This window comes from Amblyraja radiata, chromosome 35 (assembly GCF_010909765.2).
Source record: "Amblyraja radiata isolate CabotCenter1 chromosome 35, sAmbRad1.1.pri, whole genome shotgun sequence".
Taxonomy (NCBI): Eukaryota; Metazoa; Chordata; class Chondrichthyes; order Rajiformes; family Rajidae; genus Amblyraja; species Amblyraja radiata.
The window spans coordinates 21021854-21036572 of record NC_045990.1 but is presented as its reverse complement, the minus strand read 5'-3'; the positions used below and the strand labels follow the sequence as shown (position 1 = coordinate 21036572).

The 14719-nt window shown below is 45.8% G+C and overlaps 1 protein-coding gene across 1 annotated transcript in view; it reads right to left on the bottom strand.

Annotated features, from left to right (window-relative positions):
* LOC116991819 (adhesion G protein-coupled receptor E2-like) overlaps positions 1-14719 on the bottom strand; it is a 157268-nt gene that overhangs the window by 42438 nt on the left and 100111 nt on the right. The window contains exon 8 of the mRNA XM_033050784.1: positions 10360-10518. Coding sequence (XP_032906675.1) covers positions 10360-10518 — 159 coding nt within the window. The remainder of the gene's footprint in view (positions 1-10359; positions 10519-14719) is intronic.

Sequence of the window (14719 nt, the reverse complement as noted above, 5' to 3'; positions counted from 1 at the left end):
TGTTGCCTGGGTTTCAACAACTAAGTTACAGAAAAAGGTTGAATAAGTTAGGTCTTTATTCTCTGGAGCGCAGAAGGTTAAGGGGGGACTTGATAGAGGTCTTTAAAATGATGAGAGGAATAGACAGAGTTGATGTGGACCAGCTTTTCCCTTTGAGAATAGGGAAGATTCAAACAAGAGGACATGACTTCAGAATTAAGGGACAGAAGTTTAGGGGTAATATGAGGAGGAACTTCTATACTCAGAGAGTGGTAGCGGTGTGGAATGAGCTGCCAGTGGAAGTGGTGGAGGCAGGTTCGTTGGTATAATTTAAAAATAAATTGGATAGGCATATGGATGAGAAGGGAATGGAGGGTTATGGTATGAGTGCAGGCAGGTGGGACTAAGGGGAAAAAGTTGTTCGGCACGGACTTGTAGGGCCGAGATGGCCTGTTTCCGTGCTGTAATTGTTATATGGTTATAGGGGAGATAGTCAGAACCTATTTTCCAGGATCGAAATGTCAAATACTAGAGGGCATAGCTTTAAGGTGAGAGGGGCAAAGTTTAAAGGAGATGTGTGGGGCAAGGCTTTTTTTACACAAAGGATGGTGGGTGCCTGGAACAAGTTGTCGGGTTGGAAATGGAGGCAGTTATGATAGTGGCATTTAATAGACTTATGGATAAGCACATGGATGTGCAGGATATGGAGGAATATGGATTATGTAGGCAGATATGTTGCTTTTGGCATCATGTTAGGCACAGACCTCGTGGGCGGAAGAGCCTGTTCCTGTGCTGTACTATTCTATGTTCAATATTTTGTACATGATCTATTGCGGAAGTAGAGAAGTCATGTGTTCTTGTGCAGGAGTTGCAAAACGTTAGCAGGCTGAAGAAAGTAGTTAGGAAGGCAAGAATGGCCTTTAGGGTGTTAGTTAGGATGGCCTTTATTGCAAAAACGTTTATGTTTAGATATAAGGAAGATCTTTGACTATGGTCCATCATAGTGGTGAGGCAGCATCTGGAGTGTTAGAAGCACAGGAACAGTCCCTTCAGCCCACAATGGCCATGCCAAGCATGAAGCTTAACCAAATTTCCTCTGCCTGTGCATGATCCATATCCTTCCATTCTCGGCATTAAATGCCACTATCATATCTACCACCATCACCACACCACCAGTGTGTTTCAGGCGCCCGCCGCTCTGTGTAAAAAACATGCCCCATTCATCTCCATTAAACTTAAGGTGTTAAGGCCTCTCATACCTTTATGCTGTGCCATGCAGTTTTTGACATTTCCACTCTGCGAAAAAAGTTCTGACGTGTGGTTCCCAGGCCCAGAATGTCTTGGATTACTTCGACTACCCTTCTTTGTAATGTTCTTTGAAGTAATAACAGGGAATAATGGAATGGCAGATGAATTAAAAAAGTTTTTTGTATCAGTCTTTACAGAAGAAGACACCAGCCAAATGTCTGTATTTCAAGAGAGTTAGGGGGTAGAAGGTAGTGGAGTTGCTATTACTAAAGAGAAGGTGCTTGGGAAACAGAAAGGTCTGAAGGTGCATAAGTCATCTGGATCAGATGGACAACACCCCACAGTTATGAAATAGATAGCATTAGAGATTGTGGTGGCATTACTGTGATCTTTCAAGAATCACTGAAGTCAGGAGTGGTGCCAGAGGACTGGAAAATTCCAAATGTTACTCCGCTATTCAAGAAGGCAACGAAGGATAAGAGGGGAAGCTATAGGCCGATTAGCCTGACTTCAATGGTTGTAAGATTTTAGAGCCAAAGAGTGGGGATAAAGGGGGCTTTCTCTGGTTGGCTGCCAGTGACTAGTGGAGTTCCGCAGGGGTTGGTTTTGGGGCCACTAGACTTTGCATTGTCTATTAATGATTTGGATGAGGGAATTGAAGGCTTTGTCGTCAAGTTTGTGGATGACACAAATATAGGTGGAGGGGTAGGTAATGTCAGTGAGGCAGGGATTCTGCAGAAGGTCTTGGATAGGTTGAGAGAGTGGCCAAAGTAGTGGCAGAGGGAATACAGCATAGCAAAATGTGCAGTCATACACTTTGGGAGTAGGAATGTTTTGGTGGTAGACTATTTTCTAGATGGGCAGAGGATTCAGAAAGTGGAGGTGCAGAAGGACATGGGAATGCTGGAGCAGAATTTCCAAAAGGTTAATTTGCATGTTGAATTGGTAGTAAGGAAAGCACATGCAATGTTAGCATTTATTTCCAGAGAACTAGAATATAAAAATAGGGATGTAATGCTGAGGCTTTATGAGGCACTGTCAGAGCATTGTGAGCAGTTTTGTGTCCCTTGTCTGAGGAGAGATGTGCTGGCATTGGAGGGTCAGAGGTTTATGAGAATGATCCAGAGGATGATTGGGTTAATGTATGATGACGAGCACTGGGCGTGTACTCGCTGTAGTTTAGAAGGATTACTTTATTGTCATGTGTTCCAAGGTACAGTGAAAAGCTCGTTGCGTGCTAACCAGTCAGTGAAAAGACAACACATGATTACAATAAAGTTATCTACAGTGTACAAATACACAATAAAGGGAATAATGTGAATAATGTTTAGTGCTAGATATCCAGTAAAATCCTATCAAAGATAATCCAAGTGTCTCCAATGAGGTAGATAGTAGATCTGGACTAGTTGTTGGTGGGATGGTTCAATAGCCTGATAACTGAACCATCCTACCAACAATGTGTGAGCAGTCCTAAGGTATTATCTAGGATGAGGGGGACATTGAAACATCGAATAATTGTCTGGTTCGTGTGGATGTGGAGAGGATGTTTCCACGAGTTGGAGAATCTAGGACCAGAGAGCACAGCCTTAGAATAAAAGGATGTACCTTTACAAAGGAGATGAGGTAGAATTACTTTTGTCAGAGGGTAGTGAGTCTGTGTAATTCATTGCCACTTTAAAGCAGAGTTTGCCACTTTAAATCGGGTATTTTTAAGGTGGAGATTGGCAAATTCTTCATTAGTAAGGATGCCAGAGGTATTGGGAGAAGGCAGGAGAATGGGGTTGAGATGGAAAGGTAGGTCAGCCATGATTGAATGGCAGAGTAGACTTGATAGGTCGAATGGACTAATTCTGCTGCAATGACTTATGAGCATTGCAATGTGGGAGGAAACTGGAACACTCAGAGGAATACCCGTGCGGTCACAGGGAGAAAGTGCAAGCAGGTTTGCAGTTTTGAGCCCCATATCTGAGGAAGGATGTGCTGGCATTGGAGACGGTCCTGAGGAGGTTTACGAGATTGATCACAGGAATGATTGGGTTAACTAACATATGATGAGCGTTTGGCGGCACTGGGCCCTCTACTCATTGAATTATAGAAGGATGAGGGTGAACCTCATTAAAACATTCCGAATAGTGAAAGGCCTGGATAGAATAAGGCCGTTTCCACTAATGGGAGAGTCTAGGACCAGAGGCCATAGCCACAATAAAAGGGTGTATGTTTTGAAAGGAGATGAGAAGAAATGTCTTTAGTGAGAGGGTGGTGAATCTGTGGAATTATTTGCCACAGATGAAGCCAAGCAAATGGATATTTTTTAAGGCAGAGATTGGCAGATTCTTGATTCCTAAGGGTGTCAGGGATAATGTGGAGAAGGCAGAAGAAAAAGGTTGAGAGGGAAAACAGATCAGCCATGATTGAACATGAAAGTAGACTTAATGGGCGGAATGGCCTAATGGTGTTCCCAGAACTTGTGGGCTTATGAACCTCACAGATAGCACCCTTGGTCAGGATCGAGCCAAGGTTTCTGGCACTGTTCCTGACACAGCTTGACCAGTTGTGCCACTGTGTATTAGTATTCTCCACATTGATCTCACTATCCTCCACATCCTTCTCCTTGGTGAAAACAGATGCAAAGTACTTGTTAATTATCTCATCTATATCCTTCAAGCATAAATCAACATTTGAGCCTTGAACAGTCCTACCTATTTCCAGTTATCTACTTATACGTAATATACGGATAAAAAGCCCAGGATTTTCCTTTATTTCTACTCACCAATACCATTTTGCTGTCCCTTTTGGAGCTTTTAATTGCCTGCTTCTTTCCTCGTGGCTTTATACTCCTCAAAGTTCCTGTCTGATTTTATCTTTCTCAACCTTACATAAGCTCCCTATTTTTTGGGATCAAATTTGCAACCTCTTTGATGATCCAAGGTTCCCCCTACCTTGCCATCCTATGTCTCCTCCTCACTGGAACATATGGTCCTGAACTCTAGTCAGCTGGTCTTTAAACCACTTCCACATGTCAGATGTGGACTTACCCAATAACCGATGCTCCCAATATACTCTCCCTAGCAGATGCCTAATAATGCTGCTTGCACCTAACCCCACTTAGTACCACAAGGTCCAGACTTATTCTTATTCATAACTATCTGAATACCTTTGCAGTTATAATCACTGTTCCCAAAATCCTCTTTCATTGAAACACCAGTGACCTTACTTTAGACTTTAGAGATACAACAGGAAAATAGGCCCTTCGGCCCACTGTCAGCGATCACCTCGTACACTAGCACTATCCTGTATACTAGGTACAATTTACACTTTACGGAAGCCAATTAACTTACAAGCCTGTACATTGGAGTGTGCGAAGAAACTGCACCCAGAGAAAACCCCTGCAGTCACAGGGAGAAGATACAAATTCCATACAGACAACTCCCTGAGTCAGGATTGAACCTGGATCTCTGGATTCAATTGCTGAGAGACTATGCTGGCCCTTAATATTTGAATTTAATAACCCAGCCAAGCTTGTTTCCCAACACGAGGCAACCTGGAACCCCTTTGAGTTGGACTATCTACATACTCTTGGATACACCTGTTAATTCTGCCTCATCTGAAGCTTTTGAGCAATTCCCAGTTAATATTGAGGAAGATAAAATCACCCACAACGCCAACTTGTTGCTTTTGCATCCTTCTGTAAACTGTCTATCCATCTGTTCCTCAATCTCCCGCTGACAGAGTGGTGGCACTTTTCTCCAGAGCAAAATCTAACTCTTTCTTGAAAACATCCAGTGAATTGGCTGCTACTGCCTTCTGTGGCAGAGAATTCCACTCTCAGCCAACTACAAAAAGCCCCGTTTATTGCCACTCATTGTCTTCTGCCATCCATCATCATCATCATTGAAAACATTAGTGACGCAGTGGTGCTGGTTTCCGACGGGCACGGTGATGGATGCACCACACATCTCTGTCCTCCATGCAGCTGGCAAGCTCCTCTTTTGTCTCTTCACATGCGTCTTCCATCGACGTCTTCAGCATCGTCTTGATTGGCCGTCCCGGGTCACGTCTTCCATGCGTGGGTTCCCACAACACAACCTTGTTTGCTGGCATTTCTGGGTGGCGGTAGCAGTGACCAGCGAGCCTCATCCTTCTCATTCTGATCTTCTCGGTCAGAGGTGGAATCTCCCCATAGAGCAGGGTGTTAGTGATGTGGTCCCTCCAACTACATTCGGGTGGATGTACCATCGAGAGACTTGGACAGTGCTCGAGTGAGAGTCCATGCCTCACGCCAGTACAATAATATGGTCTCTACAGTTACATGCAAGAATCTCAGTTTGAGACCCTTAGACATCCGAGACGTCCAGATTTTCCCCATGTTATTGAGGGCTTTCCATGCGAGCGCTTTCTGGACCTTGATGTCATTCTCCGAGCCCTGCATCCTCGCTCCCAGGTACATGAAGTCCTCCACTTTCTTGAGAGATGCACCGCCACTGGTCTTGAGAGGCTCATGGTCACCAACGTTGAACACCATGTACTCCGTCTTCTTGAGGTGGAGGCCCACTTTCTCACACTCCGTCTCGACCCTGCCGAGCAGCTCCTGTGCCTCCCTAATCTGGTCTAACAGCAGGACGATGGCATCAGCAAAGTCGAGGTCTGTCAAGTTAATTGGCCCGATTCTTCTCGAACTCCTTGGGGTGATTGTGGAGCCGAGGTCCTCATGTTCCTTGAGCGCCTGCCTCATGGCATAATCATGGACAATAACGAAGAGAAAGGGTGCCAGTGTGTCTCCCTGTAAGACCCCCACGAGGATCTCGAGCACTTTGTTCTCGCCATACGGGTGACAACCTTGGTTGTGGTGCCCAAGTGCATATCCTCAATTGCTCTAAGGACCGTAAGCCTTCAAAATCCTCATCATTTTACATCGATGAATCGAGTCAAACGCCTTCCTGAAGTCTATGAACGTTAGGATGGCCGGCAGGTTGTTATTCTTCACCCCCTCAATGATTCTTTGGGGGGGGGGGGGGGGCAAGGATCTGTGTGACCGTGTTCCTCTTCTCTCTGAAGCCGTTCAGATTGTAACGTAGCTTCGGGTCGATGGCAGTCCTAATCCGGTTGAGAATCAAGCGGTTGTAGACCTTGGCCAAGACACATGTCAGGTCGGGGGGGAGTTCCCCCGCCACGGGTACCATGTAATCCCGTGCTACCTGCTACATGGTCGGATAGTCGGCCCCACCTGGTTTGCCAGGTGAGGAGGGGGTTGAGGACCCCCATCAGGACCAAAAACAAGATCTGTCAAAGGGCGGATGAGCTCCTAGCGAGCCAACGGCCATCCACACTTCAGTAGAAGTTGCGGCTGTTCGAGGTTCTGGCCCATCTGGGCACCATGACGATGGGTCTTTAAAACCTGGTCACCTGATGTTTTCATCTTTCAACGCTTTAACTATTCGTGAAGAGTCAAGGTCTACCCAGATGGCAGCGTGTAGTCGGAGATGCAGGGTTGACGTCCTGGGCATTCAAGAGCATCGTCGTGTCCACCGAGACATGGAGATCAGGTTTGACAAAGCGGATGGCATGGACCTCATCACATGGTCCTGTAAACAACTCTGCTCAGGGAGGAGTGGGTCTGCCATTGAGTCAGAGAGCAAGAAGGGTGCTGCAGGGTGTCCATTCTGTCAGTTCTCGAGTCCTAATTGCTGAGTTTAGTGGTAACATTGTCACCACTGTCATAGTATGCTACTCCCCTCACAACAGCAGCCCTGAGGCCAAAGTGGAACAATTCTGCTCTGTTCTCCAAGTTGCGATGGAGCGAGTACATGTGCACAATTTTCTGGCTGTGCTTTGGGGACTTCAATGTCCGCCTCGGACCGGAGGATGCCTGTTACATCTATCACACTGGTGACACTAATCGGAATGGTCAACAACTCGGCAGCTTTCTCCAGGAGTATAGACTCCTAGCAGCCAACATCATGTTCAAAAGGCGCCAAGGAAAGCTGTGGACACATCAGGACCGGAGCACAGAAGAAAAGCGCCAGCTAGATTACATCCTGGTGCGACGTAAATGGTACAACAGTGTCATGGACGCTGAAGCATACAGCACAAGCCGAGTGTCTGGAGCCGTAAGGCAGCAACTCTACCCTTGCATCACTGTGCCACCCGTGTTATTGGCAAACTTACTAACCAACCAATCTATGTTTATGTCCAAATCATTTATGTATATCGCAAACACCAGGGCGGCAGGGTGGCGGCGTTACAGCGTAGTTAGAGTTGCTGCCTTATAGCGCTCGCAGTGCCGGAGATCCGGGTTCGATCCCGACTATGGGTACTGTATGTACAGAGTTTGTACGTTCTCCCCTGACCTGCATGGGTTTTCTCTGAGATCTTCGGTTTTCTCCCGCATTCCAAAGACATACAGGTAAGTAGGTTCATTGGCTTGTTAAATGTAAAAAATATCCCTAGTGTGTGTAGGATAGTGTTAATATGCAGAGATCTCTGGTCAGCATGGCCCCGGAGGGCCGAAGGGCCTGTTTCATCGCTGTATCTCTAAACTAAACTATAAACTAAACACCAGATGTCCCAGCACAGTTCCCTATGGAACACTATTGGTCACAGATCTTCAGCCTCTCCCCAATGTCTCCCCAATTGGTCACAGATCTTCAGCCTCTGTCTCCCATCAGTAAGCCAGTTAAACCTCTTCCTGCCTGTCCTTCCTTGAAGATTTACTGGTCATAACCTCTATCTTCCCATCACTTCTTCCATTTGAAGACCCTCTGCCCTGGTTACCACAGCTGTGCACAGTTTTTGCTTCCTTTATTTAAAAATTATCCAGTGGTATTAAAGACAGTCAAATAAATAGTTAATGGGTATTATGCAGGAAGGAACTGGAGATGCTGGTTTACACTAAAGATCGACATAAAATGCTGGAGTCACATCGCACCCTTCCATATCTCTATGTCTCCCTCTCCTCTGACTCTCAGTCTGAAGAAGGGTCACAAACCGAAACAACACCCATTCGTTCTTTCCAGAGACCTTGCCTGTCCCGCTGAGTTACTCCAGCATTTTGTGTATATCTAAAGAGTTCATGGATTGGTTCTCTGAGAGGGTTGTTATTATAAGCAGCTAAAGAAATTGAATCTGTATTGGGTGGAGTTGAGAAGAATGCCAGCTGATCGTATTGAAACGTTCATTATCCTAGGGGTGTGTGACAGGCAGCCATTGAGATGTTTCCATCAGTGGGAGACATGAATAAGGAGACATAGTTATATGACAGGGGGCAGCACTTAAAGTTAAGTTGCTTGAAATTTCTTCTCACCGAGAGTGGTGAGTTCCCGGAATTCCTTGTGGGAATTCCCTGGAGAGAAGGGCGGGACTGGCAGCTCAGTGTGTACAGGGAACAGATGCTACGGAGCTGATAGAGACGCAGATAAGGGAGGAGTGTAGGGGAATTTGCCTTTTTGATTAGGGAGGAGATAACTACAGTGCTTAGAGACGGTATTCTTGGGGTTATCATATAGTAAGGCTATATGGGTGAAACCTAGAAATAGGAAGTGAATTATCACTTTGATGGAAGAGTATTATAGGCCTCCGATAGTCAATGGGAATTAGTGGAGATGTGTCAGGAGATTGCAGATGGCTATAAAAATAATAGGATTGTATTAGTGAGAGATTCCAACTTCCCTAATTGACTGGTTTCCCATGGTGTAAAGGGTCTGGACAGGATTGAATTGGTTAAATCAAAGACAGCCCTGCATGGGGCCTATGGAGAGGGCAAAACACTGGACTTCCTCTTAGGGAACAAGTTTCAGTAGTGGTGTGGATGGAGGGGAGACTTCAGGACCATACTCCTATTAGTTTTTAAGTAGTTATGTAGGACTACTTCAAAGTTAAGGCCCTAAATTGGGGCAAGGTCATTTCAGAGCCATGAGGTGACAACTTGCAGAGGTCAATGGGGAGAATTTGTTTGCAGGTAAGGAGAACTGGCAAATGGGAGGCTTCCAAACGTGAGATAGCAAGAGCACAGGGGCAGCATGTTCCTGTTGGGATGAAGGGCAAGGCTTGTGACCACTCCCCCACCCATCTTTATCCATAACTATTTTGAAGCTAAAAGAACATCTCGGTGAATGGTTCCTTGAGAGTAATGGTTCAGGTCGACGGGGTAGTGAAGTAAACATTTGGCACGATTGCCTTCATTGGGAAGGGTATTCAGTACAATGGTTGGTTTATCATGATACAGCTGTACGTGTCGATGGTGAGATCACAAACGGAATACTCTATGCAGTTCTGGTTGCCAGCTACTGGAAGGATGTCACTATGTTGGAAAGGGCACAGAAGAGATTCTCCAGGATGTTGCCTGGACTTGTTGGCTTGAGATATAGGGAGAGGTTTGAGAGGCAGGGACTTTTTTCTTTGGCGTGTCGGAGGCTGAGGGGGTGACCTAAGTGGCTCAATCTTTCTCCCAAGATAAAGGATACTAAAACTAGAGGGCATAGGCTTAAGTTAAGAGGGGAGAGGTTTAAGAGGATCCTCTGAGGCAGCTTTTTCACTCGTGGGAGTCAGTATCTGCAAAGAGCTGCCAGAGAAAGCAATAGAAGTGAACACAATTAGGATTTCCAAAAGGGCTTTGGACAGATATAAGGATAGGAAGGGTTTAGGAGTGCTGTGGGCCATATTTAAGGAAATAGAACTAGCCCAAAGACCAAGCTGGTTGGCATGGACAATGTAGGCTGAATAGCCAGTTTCCATGCTGTATAGCTCTATCACTCTATCACAAAGGTTCATGGAGCCATACAGAAAGGAAACAGGAACTCCGGCCCAACTCGTCAATAGGATTAATTTCCTAACTGAGCAAGTCCCATTTGCCTGTGCTAGCCCATATTCCTCCAAACCTCTCCTATCCAAGTACCTGTATGTGTCTTTTAAGTAGCATACTTGTACCTTCCTCTACCACTTTCTCTGGCAGCCTGTTCCATAAGTACTTCGTCACCCTTCATGTCTCATTTCAATCTATCCCATCCCCCCTTTAAGCCAGTGCGTTTAGGTTTAGACTCCTCTACCCTGGGGAACGGTCTGTGGCTATTCACCTTAACTATAGCCCCATGATTTTAGACACCTTCCACTCACAACCCAGGCTCGTGCGGACTGTACCTCTATTACATCCAGGGCCATGAGCACCGCAAAGCTTGTCAGGTGCGTACAGTTGCACACTGTGTATGCTGCGTTGAACTCAACCAATTGGCAGCCTTGAGTGGACCAGCTGAAGGTTGAACTGTTCCAGAAGACACACTGGGCTCTTTTATCAGTGAGCTGGTGAGAGAGAAAAAAATATTTAGCATCAAGGAGACCAAGTATAGATGAGATGACCGAATCACCGCACACTTACACCCGATCCACCAAGAGTGGATCTCCCAGTTCTAACCATATTAACTTCCCTTCCCATTGTACATACTGACCATTCTGTCCTGGGCCTCATCCATTGCCAGATTAGGGCCACATGCAAAGTGGAGGAACAACACCTCATATAAATATGAATACGTGTTCTGACCTGAAATGTGGCCTGTCCGTTCCCTCCAAAGATGATGCCTGAACTGCTGAGTTACCCAGCACGTGTGTTTTACTCAAGATCACAGCATAATTTTTCTGAGCTCCCTAGTCTTTTGCTTTTTCTCCACGGTAAAAACACAGGTGAAATATTCATTGAGGACCTCTGCCATCTCCTGCGGCCACACATAGATGTCTACCTTAGTCTCTGAGGCTCCCAATTCTCACCCAAGTTACTCTTTTTATCATATTAAAATTTCTTCTAAAAACTCTTTGGTGTCTCCTTAATCTTCTCCAACAAACCTATCTTATTGCCCTTTTTGCCCTCCTCATTTCCTTAAGTGTACTTCTGCATCCCCTGTACTCCTCTGGGTATCTCCTCGATTCCAGCTGCCTCCAGCTGACATATGCCTCTTTCTTTATTTTCACCAGAGCCTCAATATCTCTTGTCATCCAGCATTTCCTTCTTCTGCCACCCATGCTCTTCACTCTAACAAGAACAAGCAGACCTTTAACTCTCGCTAGGTAGACACAAAATGCTGGAGTGTTTTCTCTCCAGAGATGGAGGCAGCATCTCTGGAGAGAAGGAACAAGCAGACCTTGAAGTCTCGCTACCTCAATTTTATAAGTTTCTTTATTGAAAAGATTCAATAACATTGGAGTGGGTGCTGAGAAGACTCACCAGGATGTTGCCTGGGATTAAGTTTCAGTTCTGAAAGACTGGTGAGATTACGTGTGTTTTTTCTCATAATGGAACATCACTGAGCTATTATGATTTATGAGGTGATGTTTCAAGGGTCGGCCGCAGGAAACTATGATAGATAAAAATTGAGAACTTTGATCAGGTAAGATCATAGACCAAGGGGATCTGAGGGGATGCATTTTCAGAGAGTGGCACACACTGCCTGAGAGAGTGGTGGGAGCAGAGTCACTGTTGCATTTCATAAGTAGAGAGAAACAAATTGTCGGAGTAACTCTGCATTGCCAGGCAGCATCTCTGGAGAAGTTGCATACGTGATGTTTTGGATCAGGACCCTTCTTCAGACCGATTGTAGTCGGGTGAGTAGGGAAAAACCGGTAAGCGAAAAATCAGGGACAGCAACAGCTGATTGTAGGCTGGAGATAGGTCTGAAAACAAAAGGGATACATAGTTTTGAATTGAGGGGCTGGTTAATGGACCTTTAGTGGAGGAAGTGGGGGGCTTGAAGAAGGGGAAGGGCAGAGTGAGGTGTTTATATACCTTACATAAAATTAGATAATTCAATGTTTATACCATTGGATATTAAGCCACCCAATTTCCTCCAGTTTGTGTGTGGCCTCACTCTGGCAGTGGAGGAAGCCTAGGACAGAAAGGTCAGTTGGGAAGGGGAAGTCCAGGTGATCCAGCAGGCCGAGCACAAGTGTTCAGTGAAACAGTCGCTGAGTCTACACTTGATCGTGCAAATGTTCAGAAGCCCACATTGGAGGGGGCCTACGGATGCAGTAGATGAGAATTATAGCATTTAATATATGTTTGGATGAGAACTTCAAACACCTTGGTAGAGCAGGTTATAGGCCAAGTGCTGGGAATGGGTTGTGAACCAGATGTGTAGCCACTGGTCAGTGAGGGTGCAGTGGGCTGAATGGCCTGTTCTTATGCTATATGAATGTGTGAATGAATGTGGTGACATGATTCCAACCATAACACTAATCATAACCCACTCAGTGACTTGCCTCCTGGCACCCATCTACCGCTAAGCAATTAACTCCCCCTCAACTCCAGACGTGGTCTCACCTGGACCCAGTTGAGACTGGTCCTTCTGCAGTTGTACAGGGTCCTGGTGAGACCACATCTGGAGTATGGTGCGCAGTTTTTGATCTCATAATTTGAGGGAGGACATCCTTGCTATTGAGGTAATGCAGCGTAGGTTCACAAGATTAATCCCTGGGATGGCGGGATTGTCATATGAGGAAAGATTTGAAAGACTGGGGTTCTATTCATTGGAATTTAGCAGGATGAGAGGGCATCTTATAGAAACATATACAATTATAAAAGGACTGGACAAGCTAGATGCAGGAAAAGTGTTCTCAATATTGGGGGAGTCCAGAACCAGAGGCCACAGTCTAAGAATAAAAGGGAGGCCATTTAAAACAGAGATGAGAAAAAACATTTTCACCCAGAGTTGTGATTTTGGGGACTTCTCTGCCACAGTAGAGGCCAATTCACTGGATACATTAAAGGAGAGTTAGATAGAGCTCTAGGGCTAGTGGAATCAAGGGATATGGGGATGTGAGGAAAGAGTTAATAGACATGGTTGATTTAGACTAGGGATAGAAATATAACTTAGAAAGAAATAAGGTGTCAGCAGAAACCAGACTGCTGGTAGAATAGAAAGTAACAATATAAAGAACAGAGAGAAATTCTAGATAATAGCAGCAAGTACAGATGGTGACATTTCAAGGATGAGAGTCAGAAGATAACCACAGTCACACAAGAACATAACGGGGACTGGGGGAAGGGGCATGAGCTACTCTGTACTGCACTTGCTTGATGAGATGCCATGAAAATGTACTCACACCCACTATGACAAGATGCCTAATTGACGTTGGGTGGGCGTTCCACGACGTTCTCGTGGGAATCTGGGCTTTATGTTATGATTGGAAGAAGCTCAATGGGGAGAGATGAGAATGTGATAATAATGAAAAGAAATGTATAAAGATAAAAGACATCCCGATCCTCGGTGTGCCTCTAGGGGACATCAGTGGAGAGGCACCTATTCTGCAGAATATGAAATTAATAAAAACACTTCTTTGTCTGAATTTGTCTCAAGAGCATTTGTGATTTTTGAATCTCACAACTTGGGGGCTCGTTTCCGAGATCCAATACTCTAGACAACTGACGGGAGTAGACGGACGAAGGGAAGGTGCACCCTGCTGAGTTCAGGCGGTCTCAGACTCCTTGCTTGCTGTCAGCTGTTTAAGCAGTAGTATCCGGACCAAACAGAGACTCGACAAAGAAGTGAGAGTGATAGGAGATCGCGAAAATCGAGTGATTCTGTGCAGAGACCCCGGTAAGAAACTTTTACTATTATAGTATTACCTGGGCAATTTGATAAGAGATCGGAGAGGAATTCCGATCGAGAGAATGGGAAATGTAAATGAAAAACCTGAAAGGGAGGGGAAAGGCTGTAGGCCAAATCCCCGCATTCTGCCCAATAGTCCGTTGGGGCAAATGCAGAGCCGCTGGGGGCAGGAATACCCAGGGAGGAGAGAATACAGGGGCCGGGGTAGATGTAGAGCAGAGCCGCTGGGGGCAGGAATACCCAGGGAAGAGAGAATACAGGGGCCGGGGTAGATGTAGAGCAGAGCCACTGGGGACAGGAATACCCAGGGAGGAGAGAATTAGACCCCTGGGGGAGGTGCCTAGGAGAGGACCCCAAGGGGGAAGGGGGTTTGTTAATGTCCCCTTAACCAGTACCGAAGTGAGGAACTTCAGGAAGGAGATGAAAAGCCTCCTAGAGGATCCTTTAGGTCTGGCAGAGCAGTTAGATCAATTCCTTGGGCCAAACACTTATACATGGGAGGAGTTGATGGCCATTATGGGGAATCTCTTCACATCGGAGGAGAGGCAAATGATTAGGGCAGCAGCAATGAAAAAGTGGGAACAGGAGAACCCTCCAGGGCAGCAGAATGCAGCGGCAGCAGATAAATTCCCAGTGCAAGAGCCAGATTGGGACAAGGGAACTGAAGCACGACGAAGGAATATGAAGGACCTGCGGGATATAATTATAAAAGGGATAAGAGAGGCAGTACCCAAAGGACAGAATTTCGAACGAGCATTTGAGAATGGACAGCAGAAAGATGAGGCCCCGACAGTGTTCCTTCAGAGACTCAGGAAGAACATGCAACAGTATTCTGGAATAGACCCGGACTCAGGGGCAGGACAACAATTGCTTAGGGCCAATTTCGTGACCAAATCCTGGCCTGA